Source organism: Schistocerca nitens, chromosome 7 (assembly GCF_023898315.1).
Source record: "Schistocerca nitens isolate TAMUIC-IGC-003100 chromosome 7, iqSchNite1.1, whole genome shotgun sequence".
Lineage (NCBI taxonomy): Eukaryota > Metazoa > Arthropoda > Insecta > Orthoptera > Acrididae > Schistocerca > Schistocerca nitens.
The window spans coordinates 440,009,268-440,031,553 of record NC_064620.1 but is presented as its reverse complement, the minus strand read 5'-3'; the positions used below and the strand labels follow the sequence as shown (position 1 = coordinate 440,031,553).

General features: G+C 41.7%; 2 protein-coding genes across 2 annotated transcripts in view; one reads left to right on the top strand and one right to left on the bottom strand.

The window, feature by feature from the left end:
* LOC126195016 (RNA-binding protein 7) overlaps positions 1 to 20,358 on the bottom strand; it is a 36,842-nt gene extending 16,484 nt beyond the window's left edge. The window contains exon 1 of the mRNA XM_049933445.1: positions 20,043 to 20,358. Coding sequence (XP_049789402.1) covers positions 20,043 to 20,126 — 84 coding nt within the window. The 5' untranslated portion in view covers positions 20,127 to 20,358. The remainder of the gene's footprint in view (positions 1 to 20,042) is intronic.
* A 226-nt stretch (positions 20,359 to 20,584) lies between these two features.
* On the top strand, positions 20,585 to 21,894 carry LOC126194909 (transcription termination factor 4, mitochondrial). Its single transcript, XM_049933268.1, has one exon. It carries the CDS (start codon positions 20,890 to 20,892, stop codon positions 21,838 to 21,840), a length of 951 nt encoding a protein of 316 aa, XP_049789225.1. The 5' UTR covers positions 20,585 to 20,889; the 3' UTR covers positions 21,841 to 21,894.
* The last annotated feature ends 392 nt before the right edge of the window (positions 21,895 to 22,286 follow it).

Sequence of the window (22,286 nt, the reverse complement as noted above, 5' to 3'; positions counted from 1 at the left end):
CACTGTTGAACTTCAACCATAATATATACAAATGTAATTTTTTGTAACAGGAAAAGAGAGCTACCAAAACTGTCTACAGTACTGTATATTCATACTAGTATAACAGTTTCACTGCACTCCTGAGAGCATGTCACACACAAAAATCATTACCCTGCAAAAACTTGTTCATATACAAGCATTTTTTTTAATTTAGTTGCATATTTCACGCTGTGTTCTGCAGATAGTTGTTTAGTTAGTAAAATAACAGCCAAGACTTCTTCCAAAAATAAATAAATAAAATAAAAAAATACCATATACATTATGTAGGGAAGATGGATTTCTTGCTACTGATTTATACTAGTAGGCTGTTTAGCCACAATGACAATCACAACACTATGGCAAATGTTTATAATGACGACGTGTTCTACACAAACATGTAACTTGGTACAACAACACAGGATATGGGACACGAGTTAACATTTTTATGGAGGGTATTATCAGTAGTTTTAATTTACTCTTTTATACTGGTATCCCAGAGGTCATTTTGCAAGGATAGAGTGCAGAAAGAAGTGTTGTTGTGGTCTTCAGTCCAAAGACTGGTCTGATGCAGCTCTTTTCACTAGTCTAAGCTGTGTAAATCTCTTCATCTCCAAGTAATTACTGCGACCTACAGCCATTTGCATCTGCTTGCTGTAGTCTACACCTGGATTCCATATATAATTTTTACCCATCACACTTGCTTTCATTATCGAATTGATGACTCCCTGATACCTCAGGATGTGCCCTGTCAACCTATCCCTTCATTTGGTCATGTTGTTCCATAACATCCTTTGTTATCATAATTCAATATCTCTTCATTAGTTACTCAATCTACACATCTAATCTTTCACATTCTTTTACGGTAACACATTTCAAAAGTTTGTATTCCCTTCTTATCCGAACTGCTTATCGTCTGACTTTCGCTTCCATATGAGGCTACACTCCTGACAAATATGTTCAGAAAGGACTTCATAACATTTAAGTTTAAATTATATGTTCACAGATTTCTATTTTTCAGAAATGCTGTTCTTGCTATAGCCAGTCTGCATCTTATATCTTGTTTAGTTCTGCCATCATCAGTTATTTTGCTACCCAAACAGCAAAACTCATTAACTACTTTTAGTGTCTTATATCCCAGACTAATTTCCTCAGTGTCACCTGACTTAATTTGGCTGTATTCCATTATCCTTTTTTTTATGTTCATCGTGTAACTAGTTTTAAGATAGTATTCAATCCACTTAACTGCTCCTCCACGACCTTTGCTGTCTGACAAAATTACAATTTAAGGAACAGGAAAGATTGCTACTCGCTGTAAAGATGAACTGCCAAGTTGCAGACAGGCACAATGAAAAGACTGTTACACATGCAGCTATCGGCCAAAGCCTTCCTCAGTAAAGAGAACATACACAAGCAAGCACATCTCACTCACACTTGGCTGCCACCAGCAGTAACTCCGATCCAAATTCGTCTGCTACATGAATAGCAATCTGCAGTCGGGGGTGGGGGATGATAGCAGGGTACATGTGGAAAGAGCGAACAGTGCTGTCGGCAGAGGGAGGAGGGTCTGGAGACTGCGAGGTACAGCATCACAAGGTGGTGTGTGTGTGTGGGGGGGGGGGGGGGGGGGAGGCGGGGGGGGGGTTGTGAAACAGGCTCTCCAACACCCCACCTCTTACCTCCTAGTTCCCTACTGGTCACTGGTGACACCACTTCCCTACATCCCTCATGCCCATGGTCTTGTTGCAATTGAACACTACCTCTCCCAACATCTTTCAGAGTTCTGAACAGATTATATACAAACAAATCCACAGCATAGCCATGGACACCTGCATGGCACCCTCCTATGCCAACCTCTTTATGGACCATTTGGGGGAAACCTTCCTATCTTCCCAGAACCCCCGAATCCCCTAGCCTGATTCACGGTCACTGATGATATCTTCATGATCTGGACTCAAGGCTTTGACACCATGTCCTCATTCCTTCATAACCTCAACACCTTCTCTCCCATCCACATCATCTGGTCCTCCTCAACCCAGCATGCCACCTTCCTAGATGCTGATCTCCTCATCTCAGATGGTTCCATCCACACCTCCGTCCACATTAAACTCACCAACCTACAGTACCTACATTTTGATAGCTGCTGTCCCTTCCACATCAAAAAGTCCCTCCAATGCAGCCCTGTTACCCAGGTGCGGTGTATCTGCGGTGATAACGACTCTGTTTCCCAGTGTAACAAAGGTCTCACCAAGGCCTTCACAAACAGTCACTATCCCTCGGACCCAGTCCGCAAACAGATTTACCTTGTCCGTTCCTCACAAACCCCCAATCTTCCCACCGCTCCCAAGAGCCAGCAACAAAAGACTGCTCCCTTCTTCACCAAATACCACTCCGGACTGGAAAAACTGAACCACATCATTCATCAGATCTTTGATTATCTATCATCATGATCTGAAATAAGGGACATTCTACCCAAGATCTTTCCCATTCCTCCTGAAGTGGTGTTTCCGTCACCCACCCAACCACAACAACATCCTAGTCCATCCCTATGCCACTCCCCATCCCAATCCCTTGCGACACAAATCATATCCCTAAGGAAGACCTAGGTGCAAGACCTGTCCAATCCACCACCCTGCACTTCCCATTCCAGTCCTGTCACAGGTTTATCTGACCCCATCAAAGGCCGGGCCACCCGTGAAGATAGCCATATTGTGTACCAGCTCTGCTACAACTATTGCACAGCCTTTTGTATTGGTATGCTTAGCAACTAGCTGTCCACCAGAATGAATGACCAAGCCAAACTGTGGCCAAAAGCAACATAGACCATGCTGCGGCACAAAATGCTTGACTTGAATGGCTGCTTCACGATCTGGGCCATCTGGATCCTCCCCTCCATCACCAGCTTTTCTGAACTGCAAAGATGGTAGTTATCCTGACAATACTGTCTCTGCTCCTGAAATTATCCTGGCCTCAACCTACAGTAACCTACTGCCTTCACACCCTCCACCCAACCATTTCCGCCCCCTCGTCCTATCACCTTCTCCCTTCTCACATTCCCTCATCCCCCTGGGGGCCAACTATGCCAGTGTGGCTGATAGCTGCATGTGTACCAGTTTTTTCGTTGTGCCTGTCTGCAACTCTAAGGGTCATATTCATAGCGAGTGGTTGAATTAAATTTGGAAACCTCAAGTTTTTATTTCTTCTCCCTGAACTTTTGATTCCCTTCCCAAATTTCACATTAGTTTCCTTGATTGCTTGCTCAATGTACACATTAAATAACATTGTGGATGGGCTACAACTCTGTCTCGCTCCCTTCTCAACCACTGCTTATTTTTCACTCACTCCACCCCCAAATTGCAGTCTAGTTTCTGTACAAGTTGAAAATAACTTTTGTTCCCTGTAGTTTATCCCCCCCCCCCTTTCCCCGCACACACACACACACACACACACACACACACACACACACACACACACACACACACACACACACACCTCTACCTGTCAGAGTTTCAAATAATGTAGTCCAGTCAACATTATCAAAAGATTTCTCTAACTCTACAAATGCAATAAATACAAGTTTGCCTTTCTTTAGCCTATCTTCTAAGATAAGTCTTTGGGCTAGATTTGCCTCACATGTTTCTAAATGTCTCTGGAACACAAACTAATCTTCCCCGAGGTGACTTCTACCAGCTTTTCCATTCTTTGGTAAATAGTTCATGTTAGCACTTTGCAACCACGACTTACGAAACTGAAGGTTTGATAATATTCACAAATGTCAGCACCTGCCTTCTTTGGAATTGGGATTACTACTCTGTTCTCGAAATCTGAGGGTATTTCTCCTGTCTCCTATCTTGCACATCAAGACTATCTCAATAATTCTGATGGAATGTCGTTTATCCCAGGCGTCTTGTTTTGATTTAGATATTTCTGCGCTGTGTTCTACTTGCCGTATCGCTTCTTTCATCTCATATTCATCTACTTCCTCTCCTCTTTCAGGCAAAATCAAACAATGAAAGGTTCAGGATGGAATAACAGTAATTTATGAAAAGGATAGATTGCTACTCACCATGTAGAGGAGATGCTGATTCACGAGGGTGGGGGATGGGAGAATGAGTTGTCTCAGAACATGATGGAAGCAGCAGTCTGGTGGTGGAGGGAGGCTTGGCTTGGAGTAGGGGGGGGGGGGGGGCGGATAGCAGGGTAGGGTGGGAGAACTTTTAGTGCAGATTCTGGGGGCATGCAGGGATGTGGTGGTGACACAATAGGGCTGCTAGATGCAGTTGGGAGGATTTGGGGCAAGGAGACACAAAGGAGGGAAAGGAGAGATATTAAAGGGGAAAAAAACTAGTGGGTGTGTTGGTGGAGTGGAAGGCTGTGTTATACTGGAGTGGGAGCAGAGTAGGGTATAGGGAAGTGGAGGACATGGACTAGGGAAGGTTCAGGCCAGGGGGATTTACAGGAACATAGGAAATACCGCAGAGAGAATTCCCACCTATGCAATTCAGAAAAGCTGGTGTTTATATGAAGGATCCAAATGGCTTAGGCTGTGAAGCAGTTGTTGAAGTGAAGTACATTGTGTTGGGCAGGATATTCAGCAGCAGGGTGGTCCAGCTGCCTCTTGGCCACAGCTTGTCGGTGTTTGTGGACCGACAGTGTGTTAGTCATCATGCCCAAGTGGAAAGCAGCACAGTGGTGCAGCTTAGTTTGTGGATCACATAACTACGTTCATAGGTAGACCTGCCTCTGATGGGATAGGAAATGCCTATGACCGGACTGGAGTAGGTGGTGGTGGGAGGATGTATGGGACAGATCTTGCATCTCGATCTACTGTAGGGATACGAGCCATGAGTCAAGCGGTTGGCAACAGTGTGGTTTTCAACTGGAGGATCTCCACCAGCTGTAAGATCCATTCACCTACAAAACCCTGCCACAGTGACCCCATTGCAGAAATAGAAAAGGATCTCTAACACCTCCTCAAATCCTTAGGCCCATCCCAGAACATCTCCCCTGAGGCCCTCTCTCTTCGCACCTCTATAACTTCCCACACTCCTATCTTATACATGATTCCTGAAGTCCATAAACCCATCCACCCAGGATGGCCCATTGTGGTCAGCAACTGTGCCCTCACAAAAAGAATCTCTGCTCTCATGGAGCAACACCTTCAGCTTATTAACCGTAATCTACACTCCTAAGTAAAATATACCACCCACATCCTCTACCAACTATTCACAGATTTTCTTTACCACATAGTGCCCTGCTTGTCACTATTCATGTCACCTCCCTCTACACTAACATCCCAAATGCCTATGGCCTTGCTGCTATTGGACACTACACATATCAGCCAGAACATTATAACCATCGACCCACTATCAATATAAATCTGTCCAGGCAATAGCAGCATCACCTGGCGAGCAGTGACTGCTAGTCAGCACATAGTATCAGTGAGTGTGCTGTCTGTGTAGAATGGGGACGGCATGTGATTTAACCGAGTTTGACCAACAACAGAGTGTGATGGCCCGGAGGCTCGGCACAAGCATTTTGGAAACTGCACAACTTGAAATGTGTTCGAGGAGTGCTGTGATGGGTGTCTTCCACACGTGGTGAAACCAGAACCATATCCAGAAGTCGTGGGGTTGGGTGGGCACACCTCATTACAGGTGTTCGATGACGTAGGCTGGGGAGACTGATAATGCAAGGTATCATGATGGCCAAGGTGTTGTGGGTTGGCAGGAGAGCCAACACCGGGTTACAAGAGGAAGCCGAAAGGCACGCGTTTTAGCTCACGCAGGCTGGCGTGAGGTCTGGAACAGGACAAGGAAATTAGAATTTAGAAAAACGGACGTAGCTGGTGGAATACTTAACTTTAATCCGTTAATGGTGAACGTCGGTCTGACGGTACATGAATCACAAGATCAATAGTAACTGATAATGACACCTTGCTAGGTCGTAGCAAATGACGTAGCTGAAGTCTATGCTAACTATCGTCTCGACAAATGAGAGCGTATTTTATCAGTGAACCATCGCTAGCAAAGTCGGTTGCACAACTGGGGCGAGTGCTAGGAAGTCTCTCTAGACCTGCCGTGTGGCGGCGCTCTGCAATCACTGATAGTGGCGACACGCGGGTCCGACGTATACTAACGGACCTCGGCCGATTTAAAGGCTACCACCTAGCAAGTGTGGCGTCTGGCAGTGACACCACACAAGGAGTATCATACAGTGGTTGCGGACCAGGTACACAGCTTTATGATGATCATGTTTACCAACGGCAGTGGCATTTTTCAACAAGTTATGCATCATGTCACAGTGCCAGGAGGTTGATGGAGTTGTTCGAGGAACACAATGGCAAGTTTGAATTGAAGCGCTGCCGCCCAACTCGCGGGATCTTAACGCAATTGAACACATTTATCTACATTCCTGCAGAACCTCAAAACCTTCTCCCCCATTCATCTGGTCCTCAATCTGAGCCACCTTCCTCGTACCTCCCTCTGTAAGGATGGCTGCATAGGTACCTCTTAAAACCTACCAACCACCAGCAGTACCTCCACTTCGACAGCTGCCACAGTCACACTATACACCATGAACTCTCTTCCATACAGCCTGGACACCCGTGGCCATCACATTTGCATTGAGTAGCAGTCCCTCTCAAATATAGAAAGGGTACACTGAGGCCTTCACAGACCAAAATTATCCAGTCAATCTTGTACAAAACCAGATCTCCTGAGCCTTGTCTCTCCCGTCACCTAGCACACAATCACCATCTCACCACAAAGGAGCAATCCCTTCTGACTCAGTACCATCCAGACTGGAGCAAATGAATCGCATTCTCCACGAGCATTTCGACTACTTATTGCCGTTCCCTGAAATGAGGAATATTCTTCCCACCCCTCTCACAATAGTATGCCACTGCTCACCAAACCTACACAATATCCTTGTCCATCCTTACTCCAACCCTGCCCCCAACCCCCTTGCCTCAAGGCTCCCACCACCACCACCACCACCACCACCACCACCACCACCACCACCACCTCACCAACCCCTCACAGGAATCTCCTATCCTATCAAAGGAAGGGCTACCTGTGAAAGCAATCATGTGATGTGAAAACTAAACTGCAACAATTTTGCTGCATAATATGTGAGCTTGACAGCTAATAAGCTGTCTGTCCGCATGAATGGCCACCGTTAAAATGTGGTCAACAGACAGCTGCATCACCCACTTGCTGAACATGCTGCACAACATCATGTGCTGGACTTAACATTTGTTTCACATGGCGTGCCATCTGGATCTTTCCTACCAACATCAGCTTTTGGGAATTGCACAGGTGTCCACTCTCCTGGCAATATATCCTACATTCCCTTACCCCCTTGGACTTAACATTTGCTAGTCTGCCATTCACTCACCGGTCCCCTTCCCTGCTCCCACTCTGGCACAACAGTCTTCCATTCCTCCAACACACCCACTAGTCCTTTTCCCCTTCAATATCTCACCTTGTCCTCCCCCCTCCCTCCCCCAAAATCATCTAACTGCATCTAGCAGCTCTAAACTGTTCTCAGCACATTCTGTACACTTTCATAGATATGCACCTCCTCTCATTGCACACAAACCCAGTCTCTCCCATCTACTCAAACTCCCACTTCCAGCTCCACTCCCTCCCAAACCTCAAAATTCCAATCAACACAATCTGGAACCACAACACCCCAATTCAGTAGTTAACCTTTCCTCCAAAACTCTTTCCCAATCCGAAACCTCTGTCCTATCCAAAGGCCTCGCCTTCATAATACTGTTTTGTATTCCATACATATATACATATCCGTCCTTTTTTCCCCCTAAGGTAAGTCTTTCCGCTCCCGGGATTGGAACTACTCCTTACCCTCTCTCTTAAAACCCAAATCCTTTCGTCTTTCCCTCTCCTTCCCTCTTTCCTGACGAGGCAACCGTTGGTTGCGAAAGCTAGAATTTTGTGTGTATGTTTGTGTGTCTATCGACGTGCCAGCGCTTTCGTTTGGTAAGTCACATCATCTTTGTTTATATATATATATATTTTTGAACTTCTCCTGAATTTCTCCACCCCTACCAACCCAAGTTCACCACAGGATCTATACAGCCCAGCTTTAACCAACACTTTTTCGTCTTTTTTCACATCAGATCTCCAGTTACTTTCTAGTTCACCTTTATCTCTCCCCATATATTTTTATTTTCATTTTCATTTCAGCCTCATGTTACACTTTCCACCTTCTAATACCATGTCACCCTCACAACACCCCCACAACGACCCCATTAAGTTTTATTTACATTCCCTCCACAAACATGCCTTCGCCCTAGCCAGATTACGCTCCCATATTTTATTTTCTCAGGCTTGTCTGACATTTGGCATTACCCCCAAAGGCCTCACACTTGAAGTTCCCATCTCTGGCTGCAACCCTTCTTTCCATTAGTCCCTATACCAGTTCCAAACTGAACAATCCATTGCCCTCACCCACCTAATCCTTCACCTACACATCAACTCAGCCAATGAACACACCCGTCAACTCCTATCCCTAATAAAAGTCCTCAGTCTTTCCTCTCCCACATCCACACCGGCTGTTCAGAGCATCCTCCTACAGGCCAACCGCAAATTAGAACAGCATGCCACCCTCCACCTCAAAAAACTATCCAATCTCCTGGTTTCCCACCTCCGGAAAGGCAACTCACTCACCCTTCACAACCTTTCCAGCAAACCTCAACCTCCTCTCATTGCACACAAACCCAGTCTCTCCCATCTACTCAATCTCCCACTTCCAGCTCCACTCCCTCCAAAACCTCAAAATTCCAATCAACACAATCTGGAACCACAACACCCCAATTCAGTAGTTAACCTTTCCTCCAAAACTCTCTCCCAATCCGAAACCTCTGTCCTATCCAAAGGCCTCACCTTCAGCCCCACTCCCAGATTCAACCAAACAGCCCTCGTCAAAGATTTACTGTCCTACACTCTTACTCTCTGCTGGAAATATCACTTTGCCATGATGAAGAAAAATGATCCTAAGCCTACTCCTAATGATCCAACTCCCCAAGACACTATCCAAATTGAACCCTGCCTGGAACAGTTCCGTCCTCCGTCACAGTGGGACCCACCTCCTCTTCCTCAATATCACCCTCTCCAAACCTTCCAGGAATTTCTGACTTCCAGCCTTGCTTCTCAATCCTTCTTAAAAAAACGTTAATCCTACTCCCAACATCACCACTGCTGAAGCCCAAGCTATCCGTGATCTGAAGTCTGACTGATCCATCGTCATTCTTCCGGCGGACAAGGGTTCCACGACCGTGGTACTTGATCGTCGGGAGTATGCGGCTGAGGGACTGCGTCAGCTTTCAGACAACACCACATACAAAGTTTGCCAAGGTAATCCCATTCCTGATGTCCAGGCAGAGCTTCAAGGAATCCTCAGAACCTTAGGCCCCCTACAAAACCTTTCACCTGACTCCATCAGCCTCCTGACCCCACCGACACCCCGCACCCCTACCTTATACCTTCTTCCTAAAATTCACAAACCCAATCATCCTGGCCGCCCCATTGTAGCTGGTTACAAAGCCCCCACAGAACGTATCTCTGCATACGTAGATCAACACCTTCAACCCATTACATGCAGTCTCCCATCCTTCATCAAAGACACCAACCACTTTCTCGAACGCTTGGAATCCTTACCCAATCTGTTACCCCCAGAAACCATCATTGTAGCCATTGATGCCACTTCCTTATACACAAATATTCCGCACGTCCAGGGCCTCGCTGCGATGGAGCACTTCCTTTCACGCTGATCACCTGCCACCCTACCAAAAACCTCTTTCCTCATTACCTTAGCCAGCTACATCCTGACCCACAACTACTTCACTTTTGAAGACCAGACATACCAACAATTAAAGGGAACAGCCATGGGTACCAGGATGGCCCCCTCGTACGCCAACCTATTCGTGGGTCGCTTAGAGGAGGCCTTCTTGGTTACCCAGGCCTGCCAACCCAAAGTTTGGTACAGATTTATTGATGACATCTTCATGATCTGGACTCACAGTGAAGAAGAACTCCAGAATTTCCTCTCCAACCTCAACTCCTTTGGTTCCATCAGATTCATCTGGTCCTACTCCAAATCCCATGCCACTTTCCTTGACGTTGACCTCCATCTGTCCAATGGCCAGCTTCACACGTCCGTCCACATCAAAACCACCAACAAGCAACAGTACATCCATTATGACAGCTGCCACCCATTCCACATCAAACGGTCCCTTCCCTACAGCCTAGGTCTTTGTGGCAAACGAATCTGCTCCAGTCCGGAATCCCTGAACCATTACACCAACAACCTGAAAACAGCTTTTGCTTCCCGCAACTACCCTCCCGACCTGGTACAGAAGCAAATAACCAGAGCCACTTCCTCATCTCCTCAAACCCAGAACCTCCCACAGAAGAACCCCAAAAGTGCCCCACTTGTGACAGGATACTTTCCGGGACTGGATCAGACACTGAATGTGGCTCTCCAGCAGGGATACGACTTCCTCAAATCCTGCCCTGAAATGAGATCCATCCTTCATGAAATCCTCCCCACTCCACCAAGAGTGTCTTTCCGCTGTCCACCTAACCTTCGTAACCTCTTAGTTCATCCCCATAAAATCCCCAAACCACCTTCCCTACCCTCTGGCTCCTACCCTTGTAACCGCCCCCGGTGTAAAACCTGTCCCATGCACCCTCCCACCACCACCTACTCCAGTCCTGTAACCCGGAAGGTGTACACGATCAAAGGCAGAGCCACGCGTGAAAGCACCCACGTGATTTACAAACTGACCTGCCTACACTGTGAAGCTTTCTATGTGGGAATGACCAGCAACAATCTGTCCATTCGCATGAATGGACACAGGTAGACAGTGTTTGTTGGTAATGAGGATCACCCTGTGGCTAAACATGCCTTGGTGCACGGCCAGCACATCTTGGCACAGTGTTACACCGTCCGGGTTATCTGGATACTTCCCACTAACACCAACCTGTCAGAACTCCGGAGATGGGAACTTGCCCTTCAGTATATCCTCTCTTCTCATCATCCGCCAGGCCTCAACCTCAGCTAATTTCAAGTTGCCGCCACTCATACCTCACCTGTCTTTCAACAACATCTTTGCCTCTGTACTTCTGCCTCGACTGACATCTCTGCCGAATCTCTTTGCCTTTACAAATGTCTGCTTGTGTCTGTGTATGTGTAGCTGGATATGGGTGTGTGTGCGCGAGTGTATACCTGTCCTTTTTTCCCCCAAGGTAAGTCTTTCCGCTCCCGGGATTGGAATGACTCCTTACCCTCTCCCTTAAAACCCACATCCTTTCGTCTTTCCCTCTCCTTCCCTCTTTCCTGATGAAGCAACAGTTTGTTGCGAAAGCTAGAATTTTGTGCGTATGATTGTGTTTGTCTGTGTGTCTATCGACCTGCCAGCGCTATATATATATATATATATATATATGTGTGTGTGTGTGTGTGTGTGTGTGTGTGTGTGTGTAGGAAGTACTTGTATCGAGTGTAGCCATGTATGGAAGTGAAACGCGGACGATAAATAGTTTAGACAAGAAGAGAATAGAAGCTTTCGAAATGTGGTGCTACAGAAGAATGCTGAAGATTAGATGGGTAGATCACTTAAGTAATGAGGAGGTATTGAAAAGTACTGGGGAGAAGAGGAGTTTGTGGCACAACTTGGCTAGAAGAAGGGATCGGTTGGTAGGACATGTTCTGAGGCATCAAGGGATCACCAATTTAGTACTGGAGGGCGGCGTGGAGGGTAAAAATCGTAGAGGGAGACCAAGAGATGAGCACAATAAGCAGATTCAGAAGGATGTAGGCTGCAGTAGTTACTGGGAGATGAAGAAGCTTGCACAGGATAGAGTAGCATGGAGAGCTGCATCAAACCAGTCTCAGGACTGAAGACCACAACAACAACAACAACAACAACCCCCCCCAAAACCCTTTTCTGTTTCTTCTCCTTTGCTTGGCATTGGCTCTTCATCTGAGCTCTTCATATTATTTCCAAAGGTTTCTTTAATTTTCCTATATGCAGCATGAAATATACCCCAGATATGCATGCTTCTACAGCCTTATATTTCTCCTCTAGACATGCTTGTGTGCCCATTTTGCACTTTCTGCCCAATCTCAATTTTTAAATGTATATGTTTCTTTCAACATGCATCATGGGTTGCATGTTTATATTTTGTCCTTTCATCAATTAAATCTGATATCTCTTGTGTTATCTAAGATTCCTATTAGACTTTATCTTTTTACCTATTTGATCATCCATTTCCTTCACCATACCATCTCTAAGTTGCACCCACTCATGTATTGTATTTCTTTGCCCTGTTTCAGACAATCTTTGCCTAGTGGTCCACTGAAGCTCTCAATAATCTTTAGTGCTTTCAGTTTATTTGGGTCTCATGTCCTTAATTTCCTACATTTTTGCAATTTCTTCAATTTTACTCTGCAGTTCATAACTGAATAATTACTAAAAATGAAGTCTTGAGCAGCTGAAAAAATTCTTTATTTACACAATAAGTTTCAACTGACTAATCATCAACAGGTTAATAAAAGTATTCACAGCATCATGTAAAGCAAAATATAGAATCATTAATGTCAGCTGATAAAACCATACATTAAGACACGTTATCATATCGTAATATAAATTAGGCCCTACATCATAAAGTCTGTGCTAAGCAGTGCACTCACTGATATTATAAATTCAATCGGCATTACTGCTGTGAACAGATTCACACTAGTTTCTAGTGAATGAGTGCACATACTATTTGTAGTACGAGTCAGTTCACAACGTTAACATTGATTGCAGTTGCAACGTGAATGCACAGTTTTTACAAATTGATTAAGTAATTTATATTAAAATATGATAACAGTGTCTAATTCATGGCTTTATCATCTGACAACTTTCTATTTCGCTTAACATGATGCAGTGAATACTTTTAGCAACCCAATGATCAGTCTACCAAAACGAGTTGCCTTTACAAAGAATTTTATCAGCAGATCAAGGCAGTAACATGACACTTTTCAAATATTTATGAACTGTGAGGCACCACCTCCTGAAATATAAATTATGGACAGTGTCCGCATCTGCCTCTGGAAATGTCCTAAAGCTTAAAATCTGGTTTCAAAATTCCTTCCTTGTCATTATATAATCAATCTGATAACTTCCATTGTCTCCGGTCTCGTACCTGTATACAACCTTCTTTCATGATTCTTTAACCAAGCGATGTTGATGATTAAATAATGCTCCTGGCAAAATTTTTCTAGGTGGCTTCCTCTTAATTTGTTCCCTCAATTCATGTTCTCGTACTACTTTTCTTTCTTTTCCTTTCTCCACTATCAAGTTCCAACCCCCATCATAATTAAATAAACGTAATTTCAATGTTATTTTCTTTATTTTTTTCCTATAGTGTGCTTCAGCCAATTTCCCATGACAGTGTTTGTGTAAAAATCACTTACTTTTTTCTGTTGCTTTGTACAGTACATACATATTGCCTGATGTAATGCCCAATTATACACTGTATTATTTAGTCTGGTCAAGCAGTAAACCGAGGACAATGAAGGTTTGGATTGTGTTATATTCCAGACATCTTTTATTCATGTTTGTTAGGTGGGAAGGATTGGTTTGAGTTTGGCAACACGAAATGTGTTGTGACAATCTTTTTTCAATTACATCATGCTTTCCACAGTTGCATTTACATCCCTCATGAAAAATCCTACAGATTTTTCAAGTTTCTGCCATATTTGTAAGAGTTAATAACAAAAATAACTGCCGTCATCCACTCCTTTCCTGCCATCTGACTAGGTGATCTCATTGGTTTGTGTGTTGTTAGTGGCTTATATCATAGTGTTGAGGCTCATATCTCTGACATGATACTGTTTTCTTCGGTCTATTGGCACAGTGTGGTGCTATTTACTAATCCTATTCATGTGTAAGCCTACAAGTATCAATAATTTTAACTAGAAAAAATTTGTTTCACAATAACTATGCATTTCATGATGTTTGGTTGCCGAGCACAGAAGCAGCTATATACAACTAAATAAGCAATCACAAAAGAAACTTAATTAAATTATAGTAACAACAATTTTTAACATTTTACAATAAATTTTACAAGATCCACCATAAGGTTCACTGCATTTGAGTTCTGTTGAGCAGTAATAAAAATGCTCGATACTGACTAAAGTCCAATGAAAATTACTTGATAGTTGACATCTGTCACTTGCCACAACAGTGTTGTGATACGGGCTGTTAGCTACTGCTCGGTTATAGGTGACAGGCACAACAAATGTGTAACGCAGAGCAATGTTGGAAGTGGCAACCAGACGTATTTTGGAAATGTGATATGCTCTGTCGATAGCCGATTTTAAGTGACCAATGACTAAACTGTAGCAAATGACATGTTTTGTAGCCCTGAATTTAAAACACATGTCGTAAGCTGACCACAACCTCTTGATGGACAATGTAAATGATAAAATGGTAGTCAATAATCTGCGACAAAACTAAACTCATGATTGCTTTGTCCATGGCAATTAAAGCTAACCTCTATGAGCAAACTCAAGACATGAAAAATTCAATTTCAGCACAAAAAGCAAACTAATAACTATCACTGGTTACCTGGAACTATACTCTACATGAGCTGCCATGTTATCAACTGTTGAGTAGTCCTTGTTTGCACTTGGCTGCAGATACCAAAGGAAAAAGGAATGATAGGAAGAAAAATAAAAGCAAATAAGAAAGATAATGTGATAATGAAAATGACGTAGTAGAATATAAGAAATAAAAAAATTACATTTACACCAATTAACTTAATACAAATAATAATCCAACTCTTGATTAGATAAAAAAAAGAAACTGCTAAGTTTGGCGAGATTTGAACTATGACCTTTTACACGTGATGTTTATACGCTAACCATTGCACTACGCCACAACTCTGAATTAAATAGTTATATTTACATTTATAACTATCACAAAGATGAACTGCAGCCTTCAAAAATTTGGCTTCATTCAAAGTCATGTGAAGCATATCTAATGTAAGCTGATCTCTGTGATTATGACAATTGTATATGTGACGCTGAATCGCATCTTGTGCAGAAGTATCCAGCAGTGTTCGGTTAGCGCTGTTTATGGAATGTGTGTATTTTATTAGAATCTATTTTGTGTGTGTGTGATGACACACAAAATAAAAGTGCCAGACCCAAGATTTAGGATCCAAACAAATCAAGAAAGAAAGCTGGACAAGAAACTGGTAGTGAACTGACCTAGTGTTGCGGCAGTTTGGCTATGGTGAATGGTTTCGGCAACGCTGATTTTGAAGTGCTAACTATCAAGTAACGTTAAACAGACTATAGTTATTGTTTCATAAAGGTAATATTTTTTTAATATGAGACACTAATTAATTTAATATATGAACATTTACATAACAGACAAGTCTTAACAATCCAACACACAAAAATCTGATGGATTCACAAATCCCAGTTGCCTATGAATGTGACTGCCATGGCTGAGCCGTCATTTGAGGATTCAATGTTACACCTCATGAACAAGTGTCAAGGGCTGCCACAAAGACAGAATATGTGTAGAGACTGGTGGATTAAGAAAAAATTTAGATATAGAAGAATGTTCAATAAGGGTTGTCAGGTTTGACCAGTGGCATAGGAAACATGCAACAATTGGTTCACCAACTCACAACCAAACTGCCATCTTCCAACCTAACCTAGATCTTGGGCAAAGCTACATATCAGTATGTTACAACAATCAGGGTTTTTTAGTATCACATTCGTTGGCTTTGCCATCTCACCATCAAACTGTCACCATCCAACTTAATCTTATCTCAGGCTGAGCTACAGGGCAATCTGTTGCCACAACCAGTTTTCTTTATTTATTCATTTTTGTGCTTTCAAATTCATTATCATCACCAACTAACAATAAAACTGTGAATATATGCACCAAAGGTGACGTGACAGCAGCCATTAACTTTATATCAGTGGGCAAAGATGATTATTGATAATGAACATTCCTCTTGATCCACACACTTAAAGAGTAGGAGCTCACAATGAAGATCATTTAAGTATGATGTATGATTCAACTATGAAACAGCCCAAGTAACTGGATAACACTATGCTGCATACGAAAATGCAACCAAAGAATTTGTGACATTTTTTCAAATGTGCCGGTTATGGTTGTTGGGTGAAATTAGTTTTATTAATGGAATTCACCACCAATTACATACATACAGTATTGGCTCAAAAAAACATTATAGCCACTTACTTCAAACACTGATCAAAAATTATACAGAAATGAAAATTTAAAACTTGTAAATATGAAGCCCTTTTCACAAATGTCTTCATAGTACACGACTACCTTTCTTCCTAAAAGGCACGATAAGTATTCATATCCTAAAACCAACTACACAGTTTATAAAAAGAAACTTTAAGAGTTTAAAATTGAGCTGTACAAGCAGAAGTGTTAAAGAAGACATCATATAACATTGCCTGTTACCAGATTGAATCTTTCACTCTGCGGTGGAGAGTGTCCTTGAAACTTCGTTGCATGTTAAAGCCAGTGCGCTGGACTGAGGCTCTAACACAGAACCTATCCAGAAATCTGCTCTCACAGATTAACTTCTGCCATTATCCTTCTTCTACTTCCGTAAGTTCACAGAAGCTTTCTTGATTAAATTGCTGACCTAACACTCCCCCCCCCCCCAAAAAAAGGGTATTGGAGAGAAACAGATTAGCCACAGCATAGTCTGTGATATAGGATGTTCATGAATCTGATGAGCACCAGAGTGACAATAAAGATGTGGCAGCCATAAGTTCCCAACAGTGACCATCTTCCGGCTAGGATTACTGGGATGTCACAGCTTTTTACACTGAACCCACTGCAGTTTATTTTTAGCCTCCCATCTTCCTGATGACACGGTCAAATTGATTGATGAAGTAAATGAATATGTGGGGGGTAGTAAACTTTCGGGTGCTGTAGCTCTTGTTACTTCTATGCTTACTAATAAAAACTGGAGAGGAATTCACATTATGCAAGAAACCATTTTCTAGTTTTATTTTTACCCAGGCACATTTCAGCACGTCCTGTGCCATCTTCAGTGGGATTTTTGTTTATTTTCTTTCTGAAAACTTGTTGTTGCATATTAACATCTCGTGTAGTTTACATGAATATTTGGCTTAGAAGTATTTACATTTCATAATCACTCCATCTGAAAATGTAAATACTTTAGAGACAAAAGTTTATATAACCAACACAACAGATTAATATGTAACAATAATTCTCCAGAAAGAAAATAAACAAAAATTGTGTGTAAGATAGTACATATAAAGTTCTGAAATAAGCATGGGTGAAAACAAAACTATAATAGTTACAATTCTGCTCCGGTTCTTGAGGAGAAGGTTTAAGTGCCTAATTGGAAAGGAATTTTTACCTCTGCACATTACAGCTCTTTCCTTGCTTGTGTGGGAATTGCGTTCTATGTGTATCTGATGAATGTAGGTATCTGTAATAATGGATGTATGCACAGTGTAGTGTCAAATTTGTGATGTAACATGACAGAAGACAGATGGTGAAATCCAACGCGAGCATATAGACTACTCCTCGTGAACAGTACCAAGGAGCTGCCAAGTTGAACATTATCATCCAAAGAACGCATCATCCTTGACGGCGTCAAGATGTTTTTGAATTTAATACACGGCACTGATGTTAACTCTGATAATTAGGTACTTCACCTCTTCTTGCTAGCCAAATACAGGTAGTGAAAATTTCTTCCAACCTCAGGATTTGAACCACTACATCGAAGTCAAGCTGCATTGCACAGGTACAAATTGAGTGACCTCAGCTGCAGAGGTAGGTTTATTTATCTTAGAGAATAGCACATCAACCAAATGAAAGGGGTTGTTACGTCATCAATTACAGGGCAAGGGGAAAGACAACAAATAGACTACAGTTGAGTCAGCGTAAGAAAATCCCTGATAGCTGCAGTGGGCTGCATGCAGCAGCTCCACATGCCTACCTCAAACAAACCATGAAAAGTATTTTGTAAATATGTCTATTACAATGCCTCAGTGTTGCTGCAGCTGTTTGGAAAATTTTCGCCTATAGGCGCTACTGCTATGCAGCTCAAAACTGGCGATACCACTGCAAACTGTCAGCGACCTTCTACACTCACTCGATTACAGAAAACTTACTTGAAAAATCTGGGTGCACATATCCACATAGAAGTTTTATGAAGTGATTGATGATATGGGAAATAAAACTGTGAAAATCATAATGAATGACATTTTCACTCTGCAGCGGAGTGCGTGCTGGTATGATACTTCCTGGCAGATTAAAACTGTGCGCCAGACAGAGACTTGAACTTGGGACATTGGCCTTTCGCGGGCAAGTGCTCTACCAACTGAAATACCCCAGCATGACTCATGACCTGTCCTCATAGCTTTACTTCTGCCAGTACCTCATCTCCTACCTTCCAAACTCCACAGAAACTCTCGTCTGAAACTTACAGTACTAGCACTCTTGGAAGAAAGGATACTGCAGAGACATGGCTTTGCCACAGCCTGGGGGATGTTTCCGGAATCAAATTTTCACTCTGCAGTGTAGTGTGCACTGGTATGAAACTTCGTGGCAAATTAATTTGCAGTTTTAATCTGACAGGAAGTGATATTGGGTCGTGGGTCATGCTTGGGTAGCTCAGTTGGTACAGCACTTGCCCACGGAATGCAAAGGTCCTGAGTTCGAATTCTTGGTCCGGCACACACAGTTTTAATCTGACAGGATGTGAAAATCATGGTGTATTTTCATTGATTAACATCAAGACTAGCGTAATCACAATAATATTCTATGGCAATTCAACATCATTATAAAATATTATTCCAATAACATGTGTATGATAATATAACGTGTTTAGTGTATGTGCACCAGCCTACAGCAAACTAAATAACCACACACACCAGCAACAGATTCTCGGTACATCAACCAACCTTATGAGATTTGAACAATTGGTATAAACTTGAAAATCAGTATTGTATTTATAAAGATAATATAAGAATAAAAATAACATCTCCTAATAAAAACTCAAAGTTGCTCTGACACCTGGAGGAGGAATTATAGGCTACTGGAAAAAATATGCAATAATCTTCAACAAATTTGATACACTGATAGACACTAAAAACAGTTCATGCTTGATAACTCTTGACTTCTTACAAAGATTTTGAGTGTATAACAGCTAGATACAGAAATAATACAATAATGTGAAAGATTTCCATTACACTATCTAGCTTGAACTGTGAAGTTCATCTAATGAAAAATGTCTCCCCTCTATATCCCACTCTTCAAAATGATGATTGTTTCTGAACATAGTTGGATAGTGCTAGGACTTCATTTTCCGGTAGGCCTAAAAATTTTTTGTTTCGCTGCAGTTTCACCTGTTTATTACTAATAACTGTGCCAAGCCATTACGTAGACTTACTGTACTTCATGCACAACCATTTATTAAATACTTCACAAATACAATACTATTTTGTTGATAACTTTCTTTTAAAACATACTGTTTGCAAGTGTTATTATTCTGTTTCATAAAACAAACATAAAAAATGATGTTCAGTTTAGCAAAACAAACAAAAAAGGAAAATCATGAATACCGTGAAAGAGAATCATCAGATATGAGTAGAGAAATAAAATCTGCTGCAGCATTAAAAACTATCAGTTCTTGCATATGGCTTCCTCAGGCACTTCTCTATATAGTAGCACCATCATATGACGGAAATGTTTCAATAGGTTTGTCGTACTTTTCTTCACTACAAAAATTTTCTCACTCAGATGACCAGTGTGATAATCATAGTTGAGTAAAACAGAAAGGCTGGCGTATTTAAATGAAAGGAGCAGTAACCAAAATCAAGCAGATACTGCGTTGACGTCATATTACATAATACGTCATTTCAAAAATATACATATATCTGAATATTACCCACTCTAACCCACAATCGTTACTTACCTGAAGAAACAATTCAAATAATATTTCTTCCGTTACTTTTTCTGATATATTACCACAAAACACTGTTCTTTGATCTTCACTCATTATGTGACAGAGAGGTTATATTTCATCAACTTCACCGTGTACAGACAAAGTGCTAACAGTTGACTACACAGAAAAGCTTCTATTGCGTGTCAATATTAACAACAATATTTTGACATCAGCCAAAGCGTTGGGGAAGAGAAGGACAGTGAAATATAGTCTGTTTATACAACCATATTCCGACATGAACAACAGACTACAGTACAGACACACATTACAATTCAAAGTTCAAACAATGTATAGTCTTTGACAAACCGTATATTGGTTGGTGGAGGCAACGCTTTGTACTTTCATTAATGACCACTACAGCTAAATTTAATAATTTTGTCTGAAACAATGTTTGGATGTTTGATTTGAAAGCACACTTTCTATTGTAATGCGTATTTTAAAATCTTCATTTGAGCATGTATCTTTGTTTCTGGCGAAGCGAAGTTCGATATCTGTCGAATGAGTATTGCAAAGGTGTATATTATATAGGTCGTTGTTTTTTTGGAGACGGAACGCGTGTTTATATTTTGTAGTCACGGAAATGAATGACTGTGTTGTGTTTGAATTGTTACAATTGTAGACACATTGGCGTGAAGCTTGTCAGAGACTTTGGAATGTGATTCGTATTCAATTTTGGACGATAGTTCTATGTGCTTTGAGCTACACTAGTAACTGGTTACTAACTGCTGTTGAGCACTGAGCAGGATGATGAAGTGTATGCTTATGTAAATGTGCACCGTTTTTACAGAAGTGTATTCCAGCTATAAAACTAACGACAATGCAACCGGTGAGTCATATTGTGGCCGTGCGAATTGTGCCCCTCTGCTGGACCTCGTGTAGACACACCTTTTGCTATAATATATGGGGCTTAAAAGCGCATAACCAAGCAGAATCGCAGCGACCGGCGGATATTATCCGTAACTCTTCATCAAAATTGTTACATACAGCGAGTGCTGAGGACAATATCAGTTTGTCAGATGACAGCAAATCAACACTTCGAAAACTTGTTGAGGACGTTGGTATCGATGAAGAAACATTTAATAAATCCTTTCGTAAGGAACCGAGATTGCTTGATGTACACCCCTCAGTATGGGAAAATAGTTTGAAGGCATTACGAGCTTGTGGTTTTTCTGGAAAGGAGTGCCTAAGCATGTTCATAGCATCACCTTCGTTATTGAAAACTAAGCCCGATGCTCTATTATCGGGCGTGAAAAACTGGCAAAACACTGTCCTTGGCGAACAGAAGCTGATTTCATTGCTCACGTTATGTCCGCAGCTGTTATTCGCCGAACGCCACGAAATTTATAGAAGAGTTCCTGTTTTGAAAACACTGTCATCACAGGACAATGTTGTAGAACTCCTGAAACGTTATCCAGACTACATGTTCGTAGACTGGAATGACTTCTTAGCTAAAGTGAATTATGTGGAAGAAGAGATGAAAATAAACAGAATTCAAATATCAAAGTGTGATCTATTGAGTTGTTCACTACTTGAATTAAGAACTAGACACATGTTCTTAGAACGTACTGGTAACTACATTCCTCCAAATCCTAAAACGGCAGAACATTTGCCAAACAAAAATCCGAGTTTGAGGCAAATAATAGATAGTGATGATATCCATTTTGCAACAAAACTTGCAGGAGTGACGGTAGAAGAATTTGAGGTTTTCCGGGAACTATATAAAGAAGAACTTAATCAAACTGTTTATGATTACTCTGATTCCGACTGAATTTGCACGTGGTTGTGACAAAATCGCTAATAAATAAATATTTTATGCTCCCTACTTTTTTATTCTCATGTGTTTGTTGAGTGTATTACCTATGTGAAATATTCTTTTTAATTGCATTCAGATCCCTCCCAAAGTTGTTTGAAGATACAAGTTTTCCATTGTGTTATTTATAATTCATTGTAATACTGACATTTATATACAGTTGTGTGCAAATGGGACTGTCACTTATTTGTTGGAGACATTGATAGTAGTTTTAGGAAAGGGATAAAGCATAGTGGTACATTTTGATCAGCTTGTGGCTGTTTCAGCCAAAGGGATGGTGACATAATTTTAACTCACATTTGTGATAGAGCTTTTTATAAAATTACACACACATTTTATAGTTCCTTGGGTGAAAAAACAAAGATACGATAAGTCAGATCATAATTATTAAATTGTCATTTGAT

Excerpts from the sequence above, each read along its gene's own strand:
- LOC126194909 (XM_049933268.1), top strand. The coding sequence starts at position 20,890 with ATGCAACCGGTGAGTCATATTGTGGCCGTGCGAATTGTGCCCCTCTGC.